The sequence below is a fragment of the Artemia sp. Qi Xiang Cuo genome, chromosome 19, assembly GCF_049724085.1.
Source record: "Artemia sp. Qi Xiang Cuo chromosome 19, ASM4972408v1, whole genome shotgun sequence".
In the NCBI taxonomy this organism is placed as follows: domain Eukaryota; kingdom Metazoa; phylum Arthropoda; class Branchiopoda; order Anostraca; family Artemiidae; genus Artemia; species Artemia sp. Qi Xiang Cuo.
Window position 1 is genome coordinate 33806449 of NC_142812.1, and position 17947 is coordinate 33824395.

Here is a 17947-nt window from a genome sequence, read left to right on the forward strand (position 1 = left end):
TCAAAATTTTTAGATAGCTATTTTGTTCAACGTAGTAGAAAGTTCTGGAAATTAGGTCTTTGGGAATGACACCCCCCACAGGCCACAGGGCAAAGGTTGTAATTTGTGCCCTGGGGGCATATAAGATTTTTATTGAAAATGTTGTCGCAGAAACTTCAAAAGGGCTCATTTGATTGGAAATAAAGGCTAGTGCCATTGTTAGTAGTTGTAAGTGATTGGAGAGCGACTACCGCCCCTCTCACGCCCACCATTTCCCCAAACACATCCAATCAAATTTTTTAGATAGCCATTTTGTTTAAAGTAGTTGAAAGTTCTGGAAATTAGGTCTTAGAGGATGAAAACCACCCTAACCACCCTAAGGGTAAGGGTTGTAATTTATGCCCTGGGGGCATATAAGGTGTTCATAGAAAGCGTTGTCGTTTCAAAAAGGGATCATTCGATTGGAAATCGAAAGGCATAGTGCCCTTTTTAATTGTCGAAAGTGATTGGAAGGCTTGACATTTTTATAGTAAAGATCGATGTAGGTATAATGTATTATTTTTGTTGTTGTTATTGTTTAGACCAGGGCACTTCGTATCGAGGGAGTTGTCGTGGGAACTCCGAAAAGGGCTCATTCGAATGAAAATGGAAAGGGCTGATGCCCTTTTTAATAGTCGAAAGTGATTGGAGGGCAACTAATCCCCCTCCCACGCCCACCCTCCCTTTGCCCATTATGTTTGAAAACCAAATGTTGCCTTAAGATTAAATCAAAATGCACTGTTAATGCTAATTCCCAATAGAGCATCTCAGCAGTATCCCAAGAACGACTGAGGGTATTATGTTCAGACTTTCGGGACAACTTCTGCTCTTAAAATTTAACCAAAATAGCGTAAATGTATCCAAGCTATCAAAGAAAGTAAGCAGATTTTTTTGCAAATGGTATCTATCAAGTTTTCCATTTCAGGCCAACTAGAGGAGGTATGAAATTGAAAAAAATACAAATGAATATGCATTGTCAGTTTAATATACATATACTGATATTTAGTAATCAAAATGTTAATATTATTTGATTTATTAAAGTTATAAAAGTAAAAACATTTATATTTTTTTTCAGTAAAGTAGAAATTATGTTCTGGCTTTGGGAAGGCATAGGGTTTTTGAGCCCAACTCATGTTAATTTCTGCTCGTTTTGAGGCTTCTGTTTTGACGCCACTAGCGGAATGGAGTTGCAAAGGTGTTGTCACCTTCCTGTGCAGCTCCAATTGCTCTGTTCGTCCCCCTTTGGACATAACTCTAATGCACGTACAGGAAAGTTGGCTTCTGGTGTCACCACTTAGGTATGTTTTCATAATTTGCAGTTAGGAAGCTAAATCTGATTTTATTCATCATTTTTTCTCTCTCGATACCTTATTCTGTTTCATATTCCAAGTTCAAACCTCTCATCTAGGTCGAAAAACAGAAAATATAGCTTATGACGTCATCGATTATAACAATTAGGTGATATCTCCTTTGACACACAAAATGTTTGTTGTGCCCCTCCCCTATATTCGTCTTCAGAACCAATACTGTCCCTGACAAATTCCTCAAACCTTCTTTAGCTCGTTGAAGCCTGTGATGTAGGAATTTTGTTGGCAGGGTCCCTGACAAATTAACCTTGCAAAATGCCCTCACACGCTCAGATTTTGGCGTGCAAATAATTATTCTGTTTTATATTCTTAAGCATAATAAACTACTAATATTACTACTACTCATGCATTTAATTCCTTCTTTAGGTTTTTGAATTTGAGCTAATATTCTAAACTTCTGCGTTTCTAAATAAAGCAGGAAAACAAATCATTAATACTGGTGTGGCGAGGCTCTAGCGTTACACTGGAGCTTTACCATGGTGTGTTAAGGCTCTGATAAGAAAAAAAAGAATTTATGAAGGATAAAAACCGTCTATTCCTGATAAAAATTTTCACAACACAACTGACAGTTTTTCGATCTAAAGTTTATTAATCCCATTTACCACAATTGGCGCTCAGGTCAGCTATTTTCATATTAGAATTACGAAATAGCGATGGTGCTTTCACGCTAAGCCATGAAACCTTATTATTAACGTAGTAACGTAGCAACGTTTACAGAGCAAATTTTGTCCGTAATGTAGGGAGTGCCAAGTAGACTCTGCATAGAATTTTACGTTATGTGAGTTTATGTCCAAAGGTTCGAGTCCTGGTCAATTATTATACTCGTCCTAGCCAAGTGGTTTGCGCTCCCAATTTGAAATCCGGAGGTCAGGGGTATGAGTCCTGGTGTCATTGGCTATTTGGTTTGGAAAGGGGGGTAATGGCGTGACTCTGTAAGCTCAGCCAGAGTCGACCCAGCTCTAAAATGGGTGTCTAAAGAAAACTAGGGCTAAAAAAGGGGAAGCGTCGGATGATTTGCCTCTTTTATGTTACGTTACAGAGAAATCAATAATAACATATTATTGTTAATAATATGTTATTACAATCAATAAAATGTTATTTCAAAATGAGCAATTAATATATTTAAAAAAATTTTAATATAATAAAAAAAATAAAAAATAAAATTCATAATAAAAATTTTATTATTAATATATTAAAAAAAACGTTTTCTAGTAAACGTTTCACGCTTCATCAGAGTTTGAGTTGGCTCCATTCCAATTTTTTTATTTTTCAATAGTCTGCTTATGGTGATTGTGATGATTTTAGAGGATGATTCTGATCATTTTTGTATTTTTAGGTTAGCAGATTGGGTAAAGACTTATTTAAGAGTTAAAAGCTATTCTTAATATAAAGCTACTCACTTAACATACTTATTTACGTAGGTTAGTTTCTTTAAGTTTCTAATGCTCTGCTTTTCAGTTGTAAAAACGGTGACTAAGGAGCTCAAGTCTCATTCAGCTCAGACTTTGTTTAGATTAACACCGTTCAACTTCACATATACAACTTAACTCGAATATTGTCAATAATAAAAACAACCAGGGCGAATTGGTGCGGATTTAATTGAATTTCGTTTAGCTAAATCGAGATAAGGCGAATGTGATTGAACTGAATAAAAAAGGAGTTGAGTGTGGGTTCAGCTGCACCAGAGTCAAGTTGAGCTGCACCATTTCGACGTAATACTTTAAATTAGATTTTTTTTTTCAGAGACCACACTGCATTTATATGACGAAAAAATAATCGTCCAAATGGGGATAAATCCATTTATTAGACAGTCATCATCAGCAAAAATACTAATGCATTAAAATTAAAACTCACATATTCATACAAAACAAAATAGTAACTTACGGTTCATTCACTAGATTTGTCTGAGAGAGATTTTGCCACCTTCGTTAAAAATTCAAATTACATTTAGGCAATATTAAAGAAGAAAATTTACAACCCAAGACTTTGAATGAACCCAGTTAAAGAACTCCCTCAGACAAATCTAGTGAATGACCCGGAAGTTATTATTTTGTTCTGTATAATATGTTAGTTTTAATTTTAATGCTGATAAATAAAAGTTCTAATAGGGATAAAATCCTTTTAATAGACAGTGATAAATTTCAAAAAATACTGGATACTTCGGTCATATGTGCAGTGACCGTTACTACTGATGGTATTACTACTGATGACGGTCACTGCATATGTGACCAAATTTATGACTGTCTATTAAAAGGATATTATCCCTTTTTGAACTTTTATTTATCGTCATGGAAAGGAAGTGTGGTCTTCGAAATTATCTAAACTTTAATGCTTAAATATTTCTGCTGATGACGATTGCTGTATGTGCGGTCAAAATATCCAGACTTTTGTATCTATTTTCAATGTCTAATAAATGGGCTTATCCCCATCTGAACGTTTATTTTCTGAATGATCTGTCCAAGAGAGAAACAAATAAAGTAAAAAAATTACCTTGTTGTTTGACAATCATGCCTAAACCATGGAAGAGTCCTCTATACTGTGGTTTACCACTTCTCTGGTCATTAATAAACTTCACCTTCACTGTTTCCATTGGTGTAACTGCCAAAATAGCTTCTGCAACACCAGCACCCAGGCCACAGAGTAACCTGCTGCCAGGGCTAAGGTTTCCATTAGCATCGACAAACCTCTTCTTCAATTCTTCAAACATACCAAACCTTGATAAGCAAGATACAAACTTTAAAACAAAAGGAGTTTTAAAGCACAAAATTGACCCAGTTCCTTCCCTCTCTCCCTCCCAAAAAAATTGCAGCTTAAAATATACCAATTTTTACAACGAAATAGTAAAAATTCTAAATCAAATAGTGACCAATTTTTACGATTTTTGTTGTTAAAAACTTTATCACACTCCCTGAAGATACTGTCTAGGAAAGGGAAAATTCCTTGAGCTTTATACTCATTATACATTCAGAAAATCATCAAGATTTCCTTCAATTCCATCAGGTTTCCGTCAAGAAAACATCAGATCATCAAAGAAAATGATCAGAAACCATCAAGATTCCCTTCTTTTCCATCGAGATTTCCTATTTTCTGTAAGAAAATACTCATTGTACATTCAGAAAACCATTAAGATTTCCTTCAGTCCAATCAGATATTCATGAAGAAACCATCAAACCATCAAAGAAAATGATCAGAAACCATCAAGATTTCCTTCTTTTCCATCGAGATTTCCTATTTTTCTGTAACAATATACTCATTATACATTCAAGAAATCATGAAGATTTCCTTCAGTTCCATCAGATTTCCATCAAGAAACCATCAAAGAAAATGATCAGAAACCATAAAGATTTCCTTCTTTTCCATCAAGATTTCCTATTTTCGGTAACAATATACTCATTATACATTCAGAAAACCATCAATATTTCCTTCAGTTCTTCAAACACAAAAAAAACTTGAAGGACAAAGATACAAAGAAAGTGTAAATGCCTACAGATAATTGATCCTAGGCCCCATTCCCAGAAAAATTCCGGCTTAAATACATAATATTTAAGGGTATATCTAGCACCATTAGGAGGATGATAAGCTACGATGTTGTGATAGTAGCGAATATATCTTTAGAAACAATGTTAACAAAGGAATAAAAGGGTACTATTCTTTTGTTACTGTCCTTTAGAAGATGAAAATGCTGTAAGAATCAGCTGATGCAAATGTAATGGCAGATCTGTTATTCCAATCTAGCAGTGGGGGATTTTTTCAGTAAAAAACACAAAGAAATGACATTTTCCAGTGAAAATATATCCCCCCCCCCAAAAAAAAAAAATCTAAGAGAGGATATTATATTACGTCAGTCAGTTTTTTAGCTGTGACAACTGGTAGAAATAAAAAAATTCTTGTAAGTGGCATTAAAAAGACATCAATAAAAGAAAAATTTGACATAGTAAATAATAAAAAATAAGCACTTATAGAACAATTTCATATTACTTTCTAAATGTAACGCAGATTCATGACCCATAGAATAATCCCCAAATGAGATTTTTCATTCTCCCGAAAGCTGTGCTTTTCTACAAGATGTGCGCGCAGGGGCCACACGCTTTAAGTCATTATATACCTTAACTTATAGGCTAAAACAACGATACCCGTCAATGATATCTTCAAACAAACGTACAAACAAGAAGATGGGTCTAAGATTGGCCCAAACGACCCTCACAGAAACTGGAGAATAGCTCCTAAACAATAAATTCATATTCCTGTTTTTCTGTAACATAAAAATTGAAAAATCCAAATGAAGCAGTAACTTTAGTATGATTGAGATTAAGGCAAAGTCTGCTAATAAATAAAAAAGCAATAGCTTTTAAACAATAAATTCATATTCCTATTTTTCTGCAACATAAAAAATACAAGACTCAAATGAAGCAGTAACTTTAGCATGATTGAGATTAAAGTAAAGTCTGCTAATTTGCTAATAAATAAATATGCTAATAAATAAAAAAGCAATAGCTCCTAAACAATAAATTAATATTCCTATTTTTCTGCAACATAAAAAAATCCAAATGAAGCAGTAACTTTAGTGTGATTGAGATTACGGCAAAGTCTGCCAATTTGCTAATAAAAAAATCTGCTAATAAATAAAAAAGCAATAGCTTCTAAACAATAAATCCATATTCCTATTTTTCTGCAACATAAAAAATTAGAAATCCAAATGAAGCAGTAACTTTAGTATAATTGAGATTAAAGCAAAGTCTGCTAATTTGCTAATAAATAAATCTGCTAATAAATAAAAAACAAAAGCTCCTAAACAATAAATTCATTTTCTTATTTTTCTGCAACATAAAAAACAAAAAATCCAAATGAAGCAGTAACTTTAGTATGATTGAGATTAAGGCAAAGTCTGCCAATTTGCTAATAAAAAAATTTGCTAATAAATAAAAAAGCAAAAGCTTCTACACAATAAATTCATATTCCTGTTTTTCTGTAACATAAAAATTGAGAAATCCAAATGAAGCAGTAACTTTAGTATGATTGAGATTAAAGCAAAGTCTGCAAATTTGCTAATAGATAAATCTGCTAATAAGTAAAAAAGCAATAGCTTCTAAACAATAAATTCAGACTCCTATTTTTCTGCAACATAAAAAATACAATACTCAAATGAAGCAGTAACTTTAGCATGATTGAGATTAAAGTAAAGTCTGCTAATTTGCTAATAAATAAAAAAGCAATAGTTCCTAAACAATAAATTAATATTCCTATTTTTCTGCAACATAAAAAAATCCAAAGGAAGCAGTAACTTTAGTGTGATTGAGATTACGGCAAAGTCTGCCAATTTGCTAATAAAAAAATCTGCTAATAAATAAAAAAGCAAAAGCTTCTACACAATAAATTCATATTCCTGTTTTTCTGTAACATAAAAGTTGAAAAATCAAAATGAAGCAGTAACTTTAGTGTTATTGAGATTAAAGCAAAGTCTGCTAATTTGCTAATAGATAAATCTGCTAATAAGTAAAAAAGCAATAGCTTCTAAACAATAAATTCAGACTCCTATTTTTCTGCAACATAAAAAATACAAGACTCAAATGAGGCAGTAACTTTAGCATGATTGAGATTAAAGTAAAGTCTGCTAATTTGCTAATAAATAAAAAAGCAATAGTTCCTAAACAATAAATTAATATTCCTATTTTTCTGCAACATTAAAAAATCCAAATGAAGCAGTAACTTTAGTGTGATTGAGATTACGGCAAAGTCTGCCAATTTGCTAATAAAAAAATCTGCTAATAAATAAAAAAGCAAAAGCTTATACACAATAAATTCATATTACTATTTTTATATAACATAAAAGTTGAAAAATCCAAATGAAGCAGTAACTTTAGTGTGATTGAGATTACGGCAAAGTCTGCCAATTTGCTAATAAAAAAATCTGCTAATAAATAAAAAAGCAAAACCTTCTACACAATAAATTCATATTCCTGTTTTTCTGTAACATAAAAATTGAAAAATCCAAATGAAGCAGTAACTTTAGTATAATTGAGATTAAAGCAAAGTCTGCAAATTTGCTAATAGATAAATCTGCTAATAAGTAAAAAAGCAATAGCTTCTAAACAATAAATTCAGACTCCTATTTTTCTGCAACATAAAAAATACAAGACTCAAATGAAGCAGTAACTTTAGCATGATTGAGATTAAAGTAAAGTCTGCTAATTTGCTAATAAATAAAAAAGCAATAGTTCCTAAACAATAAATTAATATTCCTATTTTTCTGCAACATAAAAAAATCCAAAGGAAGCAGTAACTTTAGTGTGATTGAGATTACGGCAAAGTCTGCCAATTTGCTAATAAAAAAATCTGCTAATAAATAAAAAAGCAAAAGCTTCTACACAATAAATTCATATTCCTGTTTTTCTGTAACATAAAAGTTGAAAAATCCAAATGAAGCAGTAACATTAGTGTGATTGAGATTAAAGCAAAGTCTGCTAATTTGCTAATAGATAAATCTGCTAATAAGTAAAAAAGCAATAGCTTCTAAACAATAAATTAAGACTCCTATTTTTCTGCAACATAAAAAATACAAGACTCAAATGAGGCAGTAACTTTAGCATGATTGAGATTAAAGTAAAGTCTGCTAATTTGCTAATAAATAAAAAAGCAATAGTTCCTAAACAATAAATTAATATTCCTATTTTTCTGCAACATAAAAAAATCCAAAGGAAGCAGTAACTTTAGTGTGATTGAGATTACGGCAAAGTCTGCCAATTTGCTAATAAAAAAATTTGCTAATAAATAAAAAAGCAAAAGCTCCTAAACAATAAATTCATATTCCTGTTTTTCTGTAACATAAAAATTGAAAAATCCAAATGAAGCAGTAACATTAGTATGATTGAGATTAAAGCAAAGTCTGCTAATTTGCTAATAGATAAATCTGCTAATAAATAAAAAAGCAATAGCTTTTAAACAATAAATTCATATTCCTATTTTTCAGCAACATAAAAAATACAATACTCAAATGAGGCAGTAACTTTAGCATGATTGAGATTAAAGTAAAGTCTGCTAATTTGCTAATAAATAAAAAAGCAATAGTTCCTAAACAATAAATTAATATTCCTATTTTTCTGCAACATAAAAAAATCCAAAGGAAGCAGTAACTTTAGTGTGATTGAGATTACGGCAAAGTCTGCCAATTTGCTAATAAAAAAATCTGCTAATAAATAAAAAAGAAAAAGCTTCTACACAATAAATTCATATTCCTATTTTTATGTAACATAAAAGTTGAAAAATCCAAATGAAGCAGTAACTTTAGTGTAATTGAGATTACGGCAAAGTCTGCCAATTTGCTAATAAAAAAATTTGCTAATAAACAAAAAAGCAAAAGCTTCTACACAATAAATTCATATTCATATTTTTATGTAACATAAAAGTTGAAAAATCCAAATGAAGCAGTAACTTTAGTGTGATTGAGATTACGGCAAAGTCTGCCAATTTGCTAATAAAAAAATCTGCTAATAAATAAAAAAGCAAAAGCTTCTACACAATAAATTCATATTCCTATTTTTATGTAACATAAAACTTGAAAAATCCAAATGAAGCAGTAACGTTAGTATGATTGAGATTAAAGCAAAGTCTGCTAATTTGCTAATAAATAAATATTCTAATAAATAAAAAAGCAATAGCTCCTAAACAATAAATTAATATTCCTATTTTTCTGCAACATAAAAAAATCCAAATGAAGCAGTAACTTTAGTGTGATTGAGATTACGGCAAAGTCTGCCAATTTGCTAATAAAAAAATCTGCTAATAAATAAAAAAGCAAAAGCTTCTACACAATAAATTCATATTCATATTTTTATGTAACATAAAAGTTTAAAAATCCAAATGAAGCAGTAATTTTAGTGTAATTGAGATTACGGCAAAGTCTGCCAATTTGCTAATAAAAAAATTTGCTAATAAATAAAAAAGCAAAAGCTTCTACACAATAAATTCATATTCCTATTTTTATGTAACATAAAAGTTGAAAAATCCAAATGAAGCCGTAACTTTAGTTTGATTGAGATTACGGCAAAGTCTGCTAATTTGCTAATAAATAAATCTGTTAATAAATAAAAAAGCAAAAGCTTCTACACAATAAATTCATATTCCTATTTTTATGTAACATAAAAGTTGAAAAATCCAAATGAAGCAGTAACTTTAGTGTGATTGAGATTACGGCAAAGTCTGCCAATTTGCTAATAAATAAATCTGCTAATAAATAAAAAAGCAAAAGCTTCTACACAATAAATTCATATTCCTATTTTTATGTAACATAAAAATTGAAAAATCCAAATGAAGCAGTAACATTAGTATGATTGAGATTAAAGCAAAGTCTGCTAATTTCCTAATAAATAAATATTCTAATAAATAAAAAAGCAATAGCTCCTAAACAATAAATTAATATTCCTATTTTTCTGCAACATAAAAAAATCCAAATGAAGCAGTAACTTTAGTGTGATTGAGATTACGGCAAAGTCTGCCAATTTGCTAATAAATAAATCTGCTAATAAATAAAAAAGCAAAAGCTTCTACACAATAAATTCATATTCCTATTTTTATGTAACATAAAAGTTGAAAAATCCAAATGAAGCAGTAATTTTAGTGTGATTGAGATTACGGCAAAGTCTGCCAATTTGCTAATAAAAAAATTTGCTAATAAATAAAAAAGCAAAAGCTTCTACACAATAAATTAATATTCATATTTTTATTTAAAATAAAAGTTTAAAAATCCAAATGAAGCAGTAACTTTAGTGTGATTGAGATTACGGCAAAGTCTGCCAATTTGCTAATAAATAAATCTGCTAATAAATAAAAAAGCAAAAGCTTCTACACAATAAATTCATATTCCTATTTTTATGTAACATAAAAGTTGAAAAATCCAAATGAAGCAGTAACTTTAGTGTGATTGAGATTACGGCAAAGTCTGCTAATTTGCTAATAAATAAATCTGCTAATAAATAAAAAAGCAAAAGCTTATACACAATAAATTCATATTACTATTTTTATGTAACATAAAATTTGAAAAATCCAAATGAAGCAGTAACTTTAGTGTGATTGAGATTACGTCAAAGTCTGCCAATTTGCTAATAAAAAAATCTGCTAATAAATAAAAAAGCAAAAGCTTCTACACAATAAATTCATATTCCTATTTTTATATAACATAAAAGTTGAAAAATCCAAATGAAGCAGTAACTTTAGTGTGATTGAGATTACGGCAAAGTCTGCCAATTTGCTAATAAATAAATCTGTTAATAAATAAAAAGCTATAGCTTCTAAACAATAAATTCATATTCCTATTATTCTATAAAATAAAAAATTGAAAAATTCAAATGAAGCAGTAACTATAGCCATAGTATGATTGATATTACGGCAAAGTCTGCCAATTTGCTAATAAAAAAATCTGCTAATAAATAAAAAAGCAAAAGCTTCTACACAATAAATTCATATTCCTATTTTTATGTAACATAAAAGTTGAAAAATCCAAATGAAGCAGTAGCTTTAGTATGATTGAGATTAAGGCAAAGTCTGCCAATTTGCTAATAAATAAATCTGTTAATAAATAAAAAGCTATAGCTTCTAAACAATAAATTCATATTCCTATTCTTCTATAACATAAAAAATTGAAAAATTCAAATGAAGCAATAACTATAGCCATAGTATGATTGAGATTACGGCAAAGTCTGCCAATTTGCTAATAAAAAAATCTGCTAATAAATAAAAAAGCAAAAGCTTCTACACAATAAATTCATATTCCTATTTTTATGTAACATAAAAGTTGAAAAATCCAAATGAAGCAGTAGCTTTAGTATGATTGAGATTAAGGCAAAGTCTGCCAATTTGCTAATAAATAAATCTGTTAATAAATAAAAAGCTATAGCTTCTAAACAATAAATTCATATTCCTATTCTTCTATAACATAAAAAATTGAAAAATTCAAATGAAGCAGTAACTATAGCCATAGTATGATTGAGATTACGGCAAAGTCTGCCAATTTGCTAATAAAAAAATCTGCTAATAAATAAAAAAGCAAAAGCTTCTACACAATAAATTCATATTCCTATTTTTATATAAAATAAAAGTTGAAAAATCCAAATGAAGCAGTAACTTTAGTGTGATTGAGATTACGGCAAAGTCTGCCAATTTGCTAATAAAAAAATCTGATAATAAATAAAAAAGCAAAAGCTTCTACACAATAAATTCATATTCCTATTTTTATATAACATAAAAGTTGAAAAATCCAAATGAAGCAGTAACTTTAGTGTGATTGAGATTACGGCAAAGTCTGCCAATTTGCTAATAAATAAATCTGTTAATAAATAAAAAGCTATAGCTTCTAAACAATAAATTCATATTCCTATTCTTCTATAACATAAAAAATTGAAAAATTCAAATGAAGCAGTAACTATAGCCATAGTATGATTGATATTACGGCAAAGTCTGCCAATTTGCTAATAAAAAAATCTGCTAATAAATAAAAAAGCAAAAGCTTCTACACAATAAATTCATATTCCTATTTTTATGTAAAATAAAAGTTTAAAAATCCAAATGAAGCAGTAGCTTTAGTATGATTGAGATTAAGGCAAAGTCTGCCAATTTGCTAATAAATAAATCTGATAATAAATAAAAAGCTATAGCTTCTAAACAATAAAATCATATTCCTATTCTTCTATAACATAAAAAATTGAAAAATTCAAATGAAGCAATAACTATAGCCATAGTATGATTGATATTACGGCAAAGTCTGCCAATTTGCTAATAAAAAAATCTGCTAATAAATAAAAAAGCAAAAGCTTCTACACAAAAAATTCATATTCCTATTTTTATGTAACATAAAAGTTGAAAAATACAAATGAAGCAGTAGCTTTAGTATGATTGAGATTAAGGCAAAGTCTGCCAATTTGCTAATAAATAAATCTGTTAATAAATAAAAAGCTATAGCTTCTAAACAATAAATTCATATTCCTATTCTTCTATAACATAAAAAATTGAAAAATTCAAATGAAGCAGTAACTATAGCCATAGTATGATTGAGATTACGGTAAAGTCTGCCAATTTGCTAATAAAAAAATCTGCTAATAAATAAAAAAGCAAAAGCTTCTACACAATAAATTCATATTCCTATTTTTATGTAACATAAAAGTTGAAAAATCCAAATGAAGCAGTAACTTTAGTGTGATTGAGATTACGGCAAAGTCTGCTAATTTGCTAATAAATAAATCTGCTAATAAATAAAAAACAAAAGCTCCTAAACAATAAATTCATTTTCTTATTTTTCTGCAACATAAAATTTGAAAAATCCAAATGAAGCAGTAACTTTAGTGTGATTGAGATTACGGCAAAGTCTGCCAATTTGCTAATAAAAAAATCTACTAATAAATAAAAAAGCAAAAGCTTCTACACAATAAATTCATATTCCTATTTTTATGTAACATAAAAGTTGAAAAATCCAAATGAAGCAGTAGCTTTAGTATGATTGAGATTAAGGCAAAGTCTGCCAATTTGCTAATAAATAAATCTGTTAATAAATAAAAAGCTATAGCTTCTAAACAATAAATTCATATTCCTATTCTTCTATAACATAAAAAATTGAAAAATTCAAATGAAGCATTAACTATAGCCATAGTATGATTGAGATTACGGTAAAGTCTGCCAATTTGCTAATAAAAAAATCTGCTAATAAATAAAAAAGCAAAAGCTTCTACACAATAAATTCATATTCCTGTTTTTCTGTAACATAAAAGTTGAAAAATCCAAATGAAGCAGTAACTTTAGTGTGATTGAGATTACGGCAAAGTCTGCTAATTTGCTAATAAATAAATCTGCTAATAAATAAAAAACAAAAGCTCCTAAACAATAAATTCATTTTACTATTTTTCTGCAACATAAAAGTTGAAAAATCCAAATGAAGCAGTAACTTTAGTGTGATTGAGATTACGGCAAAGTCTGCCAATTTGCTAATAAAAAAATCTGCTAATAAATAAAAAAGCAAAAGCTTCTACACAATAAATTCATATTCCTATTTTTATGTAACATAAAAGTTGAAAAATCCAAATGAAGCAGTAACTTTAGTGTGATTGAGATTACGGCAAAGTCTGCCAATTTGCTAATAAAAAAATCTACTAATAAATAAAAAAGCAAAAGCTGCTACACAATAAATTCATATTCCTATTTTTATGTAACATAAAAGTTGAAAAATCCAAATGAAGCAGTAACTTTAGTGTGATTGAGATTACGGCAAAGTCTGCTAATTTGCTAATAAAAAAATCTGTTAATAAATAAAAAGCTATAGCTTCTAAACAATAAATTCATATTCCTATTTTTATGTAACATAAAAGTTGAAAAATCCAAATGAAGCAGTAACTTTAGTGTGATTGAGATTACGGCAAAGTCTGCCAATTTGCTAATAAAAAAATCTGCTAATAAATAAAAAATCAAAACCTTCTACACAATAAATTCATATTCCTGTTTTTCTGTAACATAAAAATTGAAAAATCCAAATGAAGCAGTAACATTAGTATGATTGAGATTAAAGCAAAGTCTGCTAATCTCCTAATAAATAAATATGCTAATAAATAAAAAAGCAATAGCTCCTAAACAATAAATTAATAGTCCTATTTTTCTGCAACATAAAAAAATCCAAATGAAGCAGTAACTTTAGTGTGATTGAGATTACGGCAAAGTCTGCCAATTTGCTAATAAAAAAATCTGCTAATAAATAAAAAAGCAAAAGCTTCTACACAATAAATTCATATTCCTATTTTTATATAACATAAAAGTTGAAAAATCCAAATGAAGCAGTAACTTTAGTGTGATTGAGATTACGGCAAAGTCTGCCAATTTGCTAATAAATAAATCTGTTAATAAATAAAAATCTATAGCTTCTAAACAATAAATTCATATTCCTATTCTTCTATAACATAAAAAATTGAAAAATTCAAATGAAGCAGTAACTATAGCCATAGTATGATTGAGATTACGGCAAAGTCTGCTAATTTGCTAATAAAAAAATATGCTAATAAATAAAAAAGCAAAAGCTTCTAAACAATAAATTCATATTCCTATTTTTATGTAACATAAAAGTTGAAAAATCCAAATGAAGCAGTAACTTTAGTGTGATTGAGATTACGGCAAAGTCTGCAAATTTGCTAATAAAAAAATTTGCTAATAAATAAAAAAGCAAAACCTTCTACACAATAAATTCATATTCCTGTTTTTCTGTAACATAAAAATTGAAAAATCCAAATGAAGCAGTAACATTAGTATGATTGAGATTAAAGCAAAGTCTGCTAATCTGCTAATAAATAAATATTCTAATAAATAAAAAAGCAATAGCTCCTAAACAATAAATTAATATTCCTATTTTTCTGCAACATAAAAAAATCCAAATGAAGCAGTAACTTTAGTGTGATTGAGATTACGGCAAAGTCTGCCAATTTGCTAATAAATAAATCTGCTAATAAATAAAAAAGCAAAAGCTTCTACACAATAAATTCATATTCCTATTTCTATGTAACATAAAAGTTGAAAAATCCAAATGAAGCAGTAACTTTAGTGTGATTGAGATTACGGCAAAGTCTGCCAATTTGCTAATAAAAAAATCTGCTAATAAATAAAAAAGCAAAACCTTCTACACAATAAATTCATATTCCTGTTTTTCTGTAACATAAAAGTTGAAAAATCCAAATGAAGCAGTAACATTAGTATGATTGAGATTAAAGCAAAGTCTGCTAATCTTCTAATAAATAAATATGCTAATAAATAAAAAAGCAATAGCTCCTAAACAATAAATTTATATTACTATTTTTCTGAAAAATAAAAAAATCCAAATGAAGCAGTAACTTTAGTGTGATTGAGATTACGGCAAAGTCTGCCAATTTGCTAATAAAAAAATTTGCTAATAAATAAAAAAGCAAAACCTTCTACACAATAAATTCATATTCCTGTTTTTCTGTAACATAAAAATTGAAAAATCCAAATGAAGCAGTAACATTAGTATGATTGAGATTAAAGCAAAGTCTGCTAATTTGCTAATAAATAAATATTCTAATAAATAAAAAAGCAATAGCTCCTAAACAATAAATTATTATTCCTATTTTTCTGCAACATAAAAAAATCCAAATGAAGCAGTAACTTTAGTGTGATTGAGATTACGGCAAAGTCTGCCAATTTGCTAATAAAAAAAATCTGCTAATAAATAAAAAAGCAAAAGCTTCTACACAATAAATTCATATTCCTATTTTTATTTAACATAAAAGTTGAAAAATCCAAATGAAGCAGTAACTTTAGTGTGATTGAGATTACGGCAAAGTCTGCCAATTTGCTAATAAAAAAATTTGCTAATAAATAAAAAAGCAAAATCTTCTTCACAATAAATTCATATTCCTGTTTTTCTGTAACATAAAAATTGAAAAATCCAAATGAAGCAGTAACATTAGTATGATTGAGATTAAAGCAAAGTCTGCTAATCTCCTAATAAATAAATATGCTAATAAATAAAAAAGCAATAGCTCCTAAACAATAAATTAATATTCCTATTTTTCTGCAACATAAAAAAATCCAAATGAAGCAGTAACTTTAGTGTGATTGAGATTACGGCAAAGTCTGCCAATTTGCTAATAAAAAAATCTGCTAATAAATAAAAAAGCAAAACCTTCTACACAATAAATTCATATTCCTGTTTTTCTGTAACATAAAAATTGAAAAATCCAAATGAAGCAGTAACATTAGTATGATTGAGATTAAAGCAAAGTCTGCTAATTTGCTAATAAATAAATATTCTAATAAATAAAAAAGCAATAGCTCCTAAACAATAAATTAATATTCCTATTTTTCTGCAACATAAGAAAATCCAAATGAAGCAGTAACTTTAGTGTGATTGAGATTACGGCAAAGTCTGCCAATTTGCTAATAAAAAAATCTGCTAATAAATAAAAAAGCAAAAGCTTCTACACAATAAATTCATATTCCTATTTTTATGTAACATAAAAATTGAAAAATCCAAATGAAGCAGTAACTTTAGTGTGATTGAGATTACGGCAAAGTCTGCTAATTTGCTAATAAAAAAATCTGCTAATAAATAAAAAAGCAAAAGCTTCTACACAATAAATTCATATTCCTATTTTTATATAACATAAAAGTTTAAAAATCCAAATGAAGCAGTAACTTTAGTGTGATTGAGATTACGGCAAAGTCTGCCAATTTGCTAATAAAAAAATCTGCTAATAAATAAAAAAGAAAAAGCTTCTAAACAATAAATTCATATTCCTGTTTTTCTGTAACATAAAAATTGAAAAATCCAAATGAAGCAGTAACATTAGTATGATTGAGATTAAAGCAAAGTCTGCTAATCTTCTAATAAATAAATATGCTAATAAATAAAAAAGCAAAAGCTCCTAAACAATAAATTCATATTCCTATTTTTCTGCAACATAAAAAAATCCAAATGAAGCAGTAACTTTAGTGTGATTGAGATTACGGCAAAGTCTGCCAATTTGCTAATAAAAAAATTTGCTAATAAATAAAAAAGCAAAAGCTTCTACACAATAAATTCATATTCCTGTTTTTCTGTAACATAAAAATTGAAAAATCCAAATGAAGCAGTAACATTAGTATGATTGAGATTAAAGCAAAGTCTGCTAATCTCCTAATAAATAAATATGCTAATAAATAAAAAAGCAATAGCTCCTAAACAATAAATTAATATTCCTATTTTTCTGCAACATAAAAAAATCCAAATGAAGCAGTAACTTTAGTGTGATTGAGATTACGGCAAAGTCTGCCAATTTGCTAATAAAAAAATTTTCTAATAAATAAAAAAGCAAAAGCTTCTACACAATAAATTCATATTCCTATTTTTATATAACATAAAAGTTGAAAAATACAAATGAAGCAGTAACTTTAGTGTGATTGAGATTACGGCAAAGTCTGCCAATTTGCTAATAAAAAAATCTGCTAATAAATAAAAAAGCAAAAGCTTCTACACAATAAATTCATATTCCTATTTTTATGTAACATAAAAATTGAAAAATCCAAATGAAGCAGTAACTTTAGTGTGATTGAGATTACGGCAAAGTCTGCCAATTTGCTAATAAAAAAATCTGCTAATAAATAAAAAAGCAAAAGCTTCTGCACAATAAATTCATATTCCTGTTTTTCTGTAACATAAAAATTGAAAAATCCAAATGAAGAAGTAACATTAGTATGATTGAGATTAAAGCAAAGTCTGCTAATTTGCTAATAAATAAATATTCTAATAAATAAAAAAGCAATAGCTCCTAAACAATAAATTAATATTCCTATTTTTCTGCAACATAAAAAAATCCAAATGAAGCAGTAACTTTAGTGTGATTGAGATTACGGCAAAGTCTGCCAATTTGCTAATAAAAAAATTTGCTAATAAATAAAAAAGCAAAAGCTTCTACACAATAAATTCATATTCCTGTTTTTCTGTAACATAAAAATTGAAAAATCCAAATGAAGCAGTAACATTAGTATGATTGAGATTAAAGCAAAGTCTGCTAATCTTCTAATAAATAAATATGCTAATAAAT

The 17947-nt window shown here is 28.4% G+C and overlaps 1 protein-coding gene across 1 annotated transcript in view; it reads right to left on the bottom strand.

Annotated features, from left to right (window-relative positions):
* The window catches only part of LOC148940762 (kinetochore-associated protein 1-like), a 340431-nt gene that overhangs the window by 163652 nt on the left and 158832 nt on the right, over positions 1–17947 (bottom strand). Inside the window, exon 18 of the mRNA XM_089105067.1 lies at positions 3876–4119. Coding sequence (XP_088961193.1) covers positions 3876–4119 — 244 coding nt within the window. The remainder of the gene's footprint in view (positions 1–3875; positions 4120–17947) is intronic.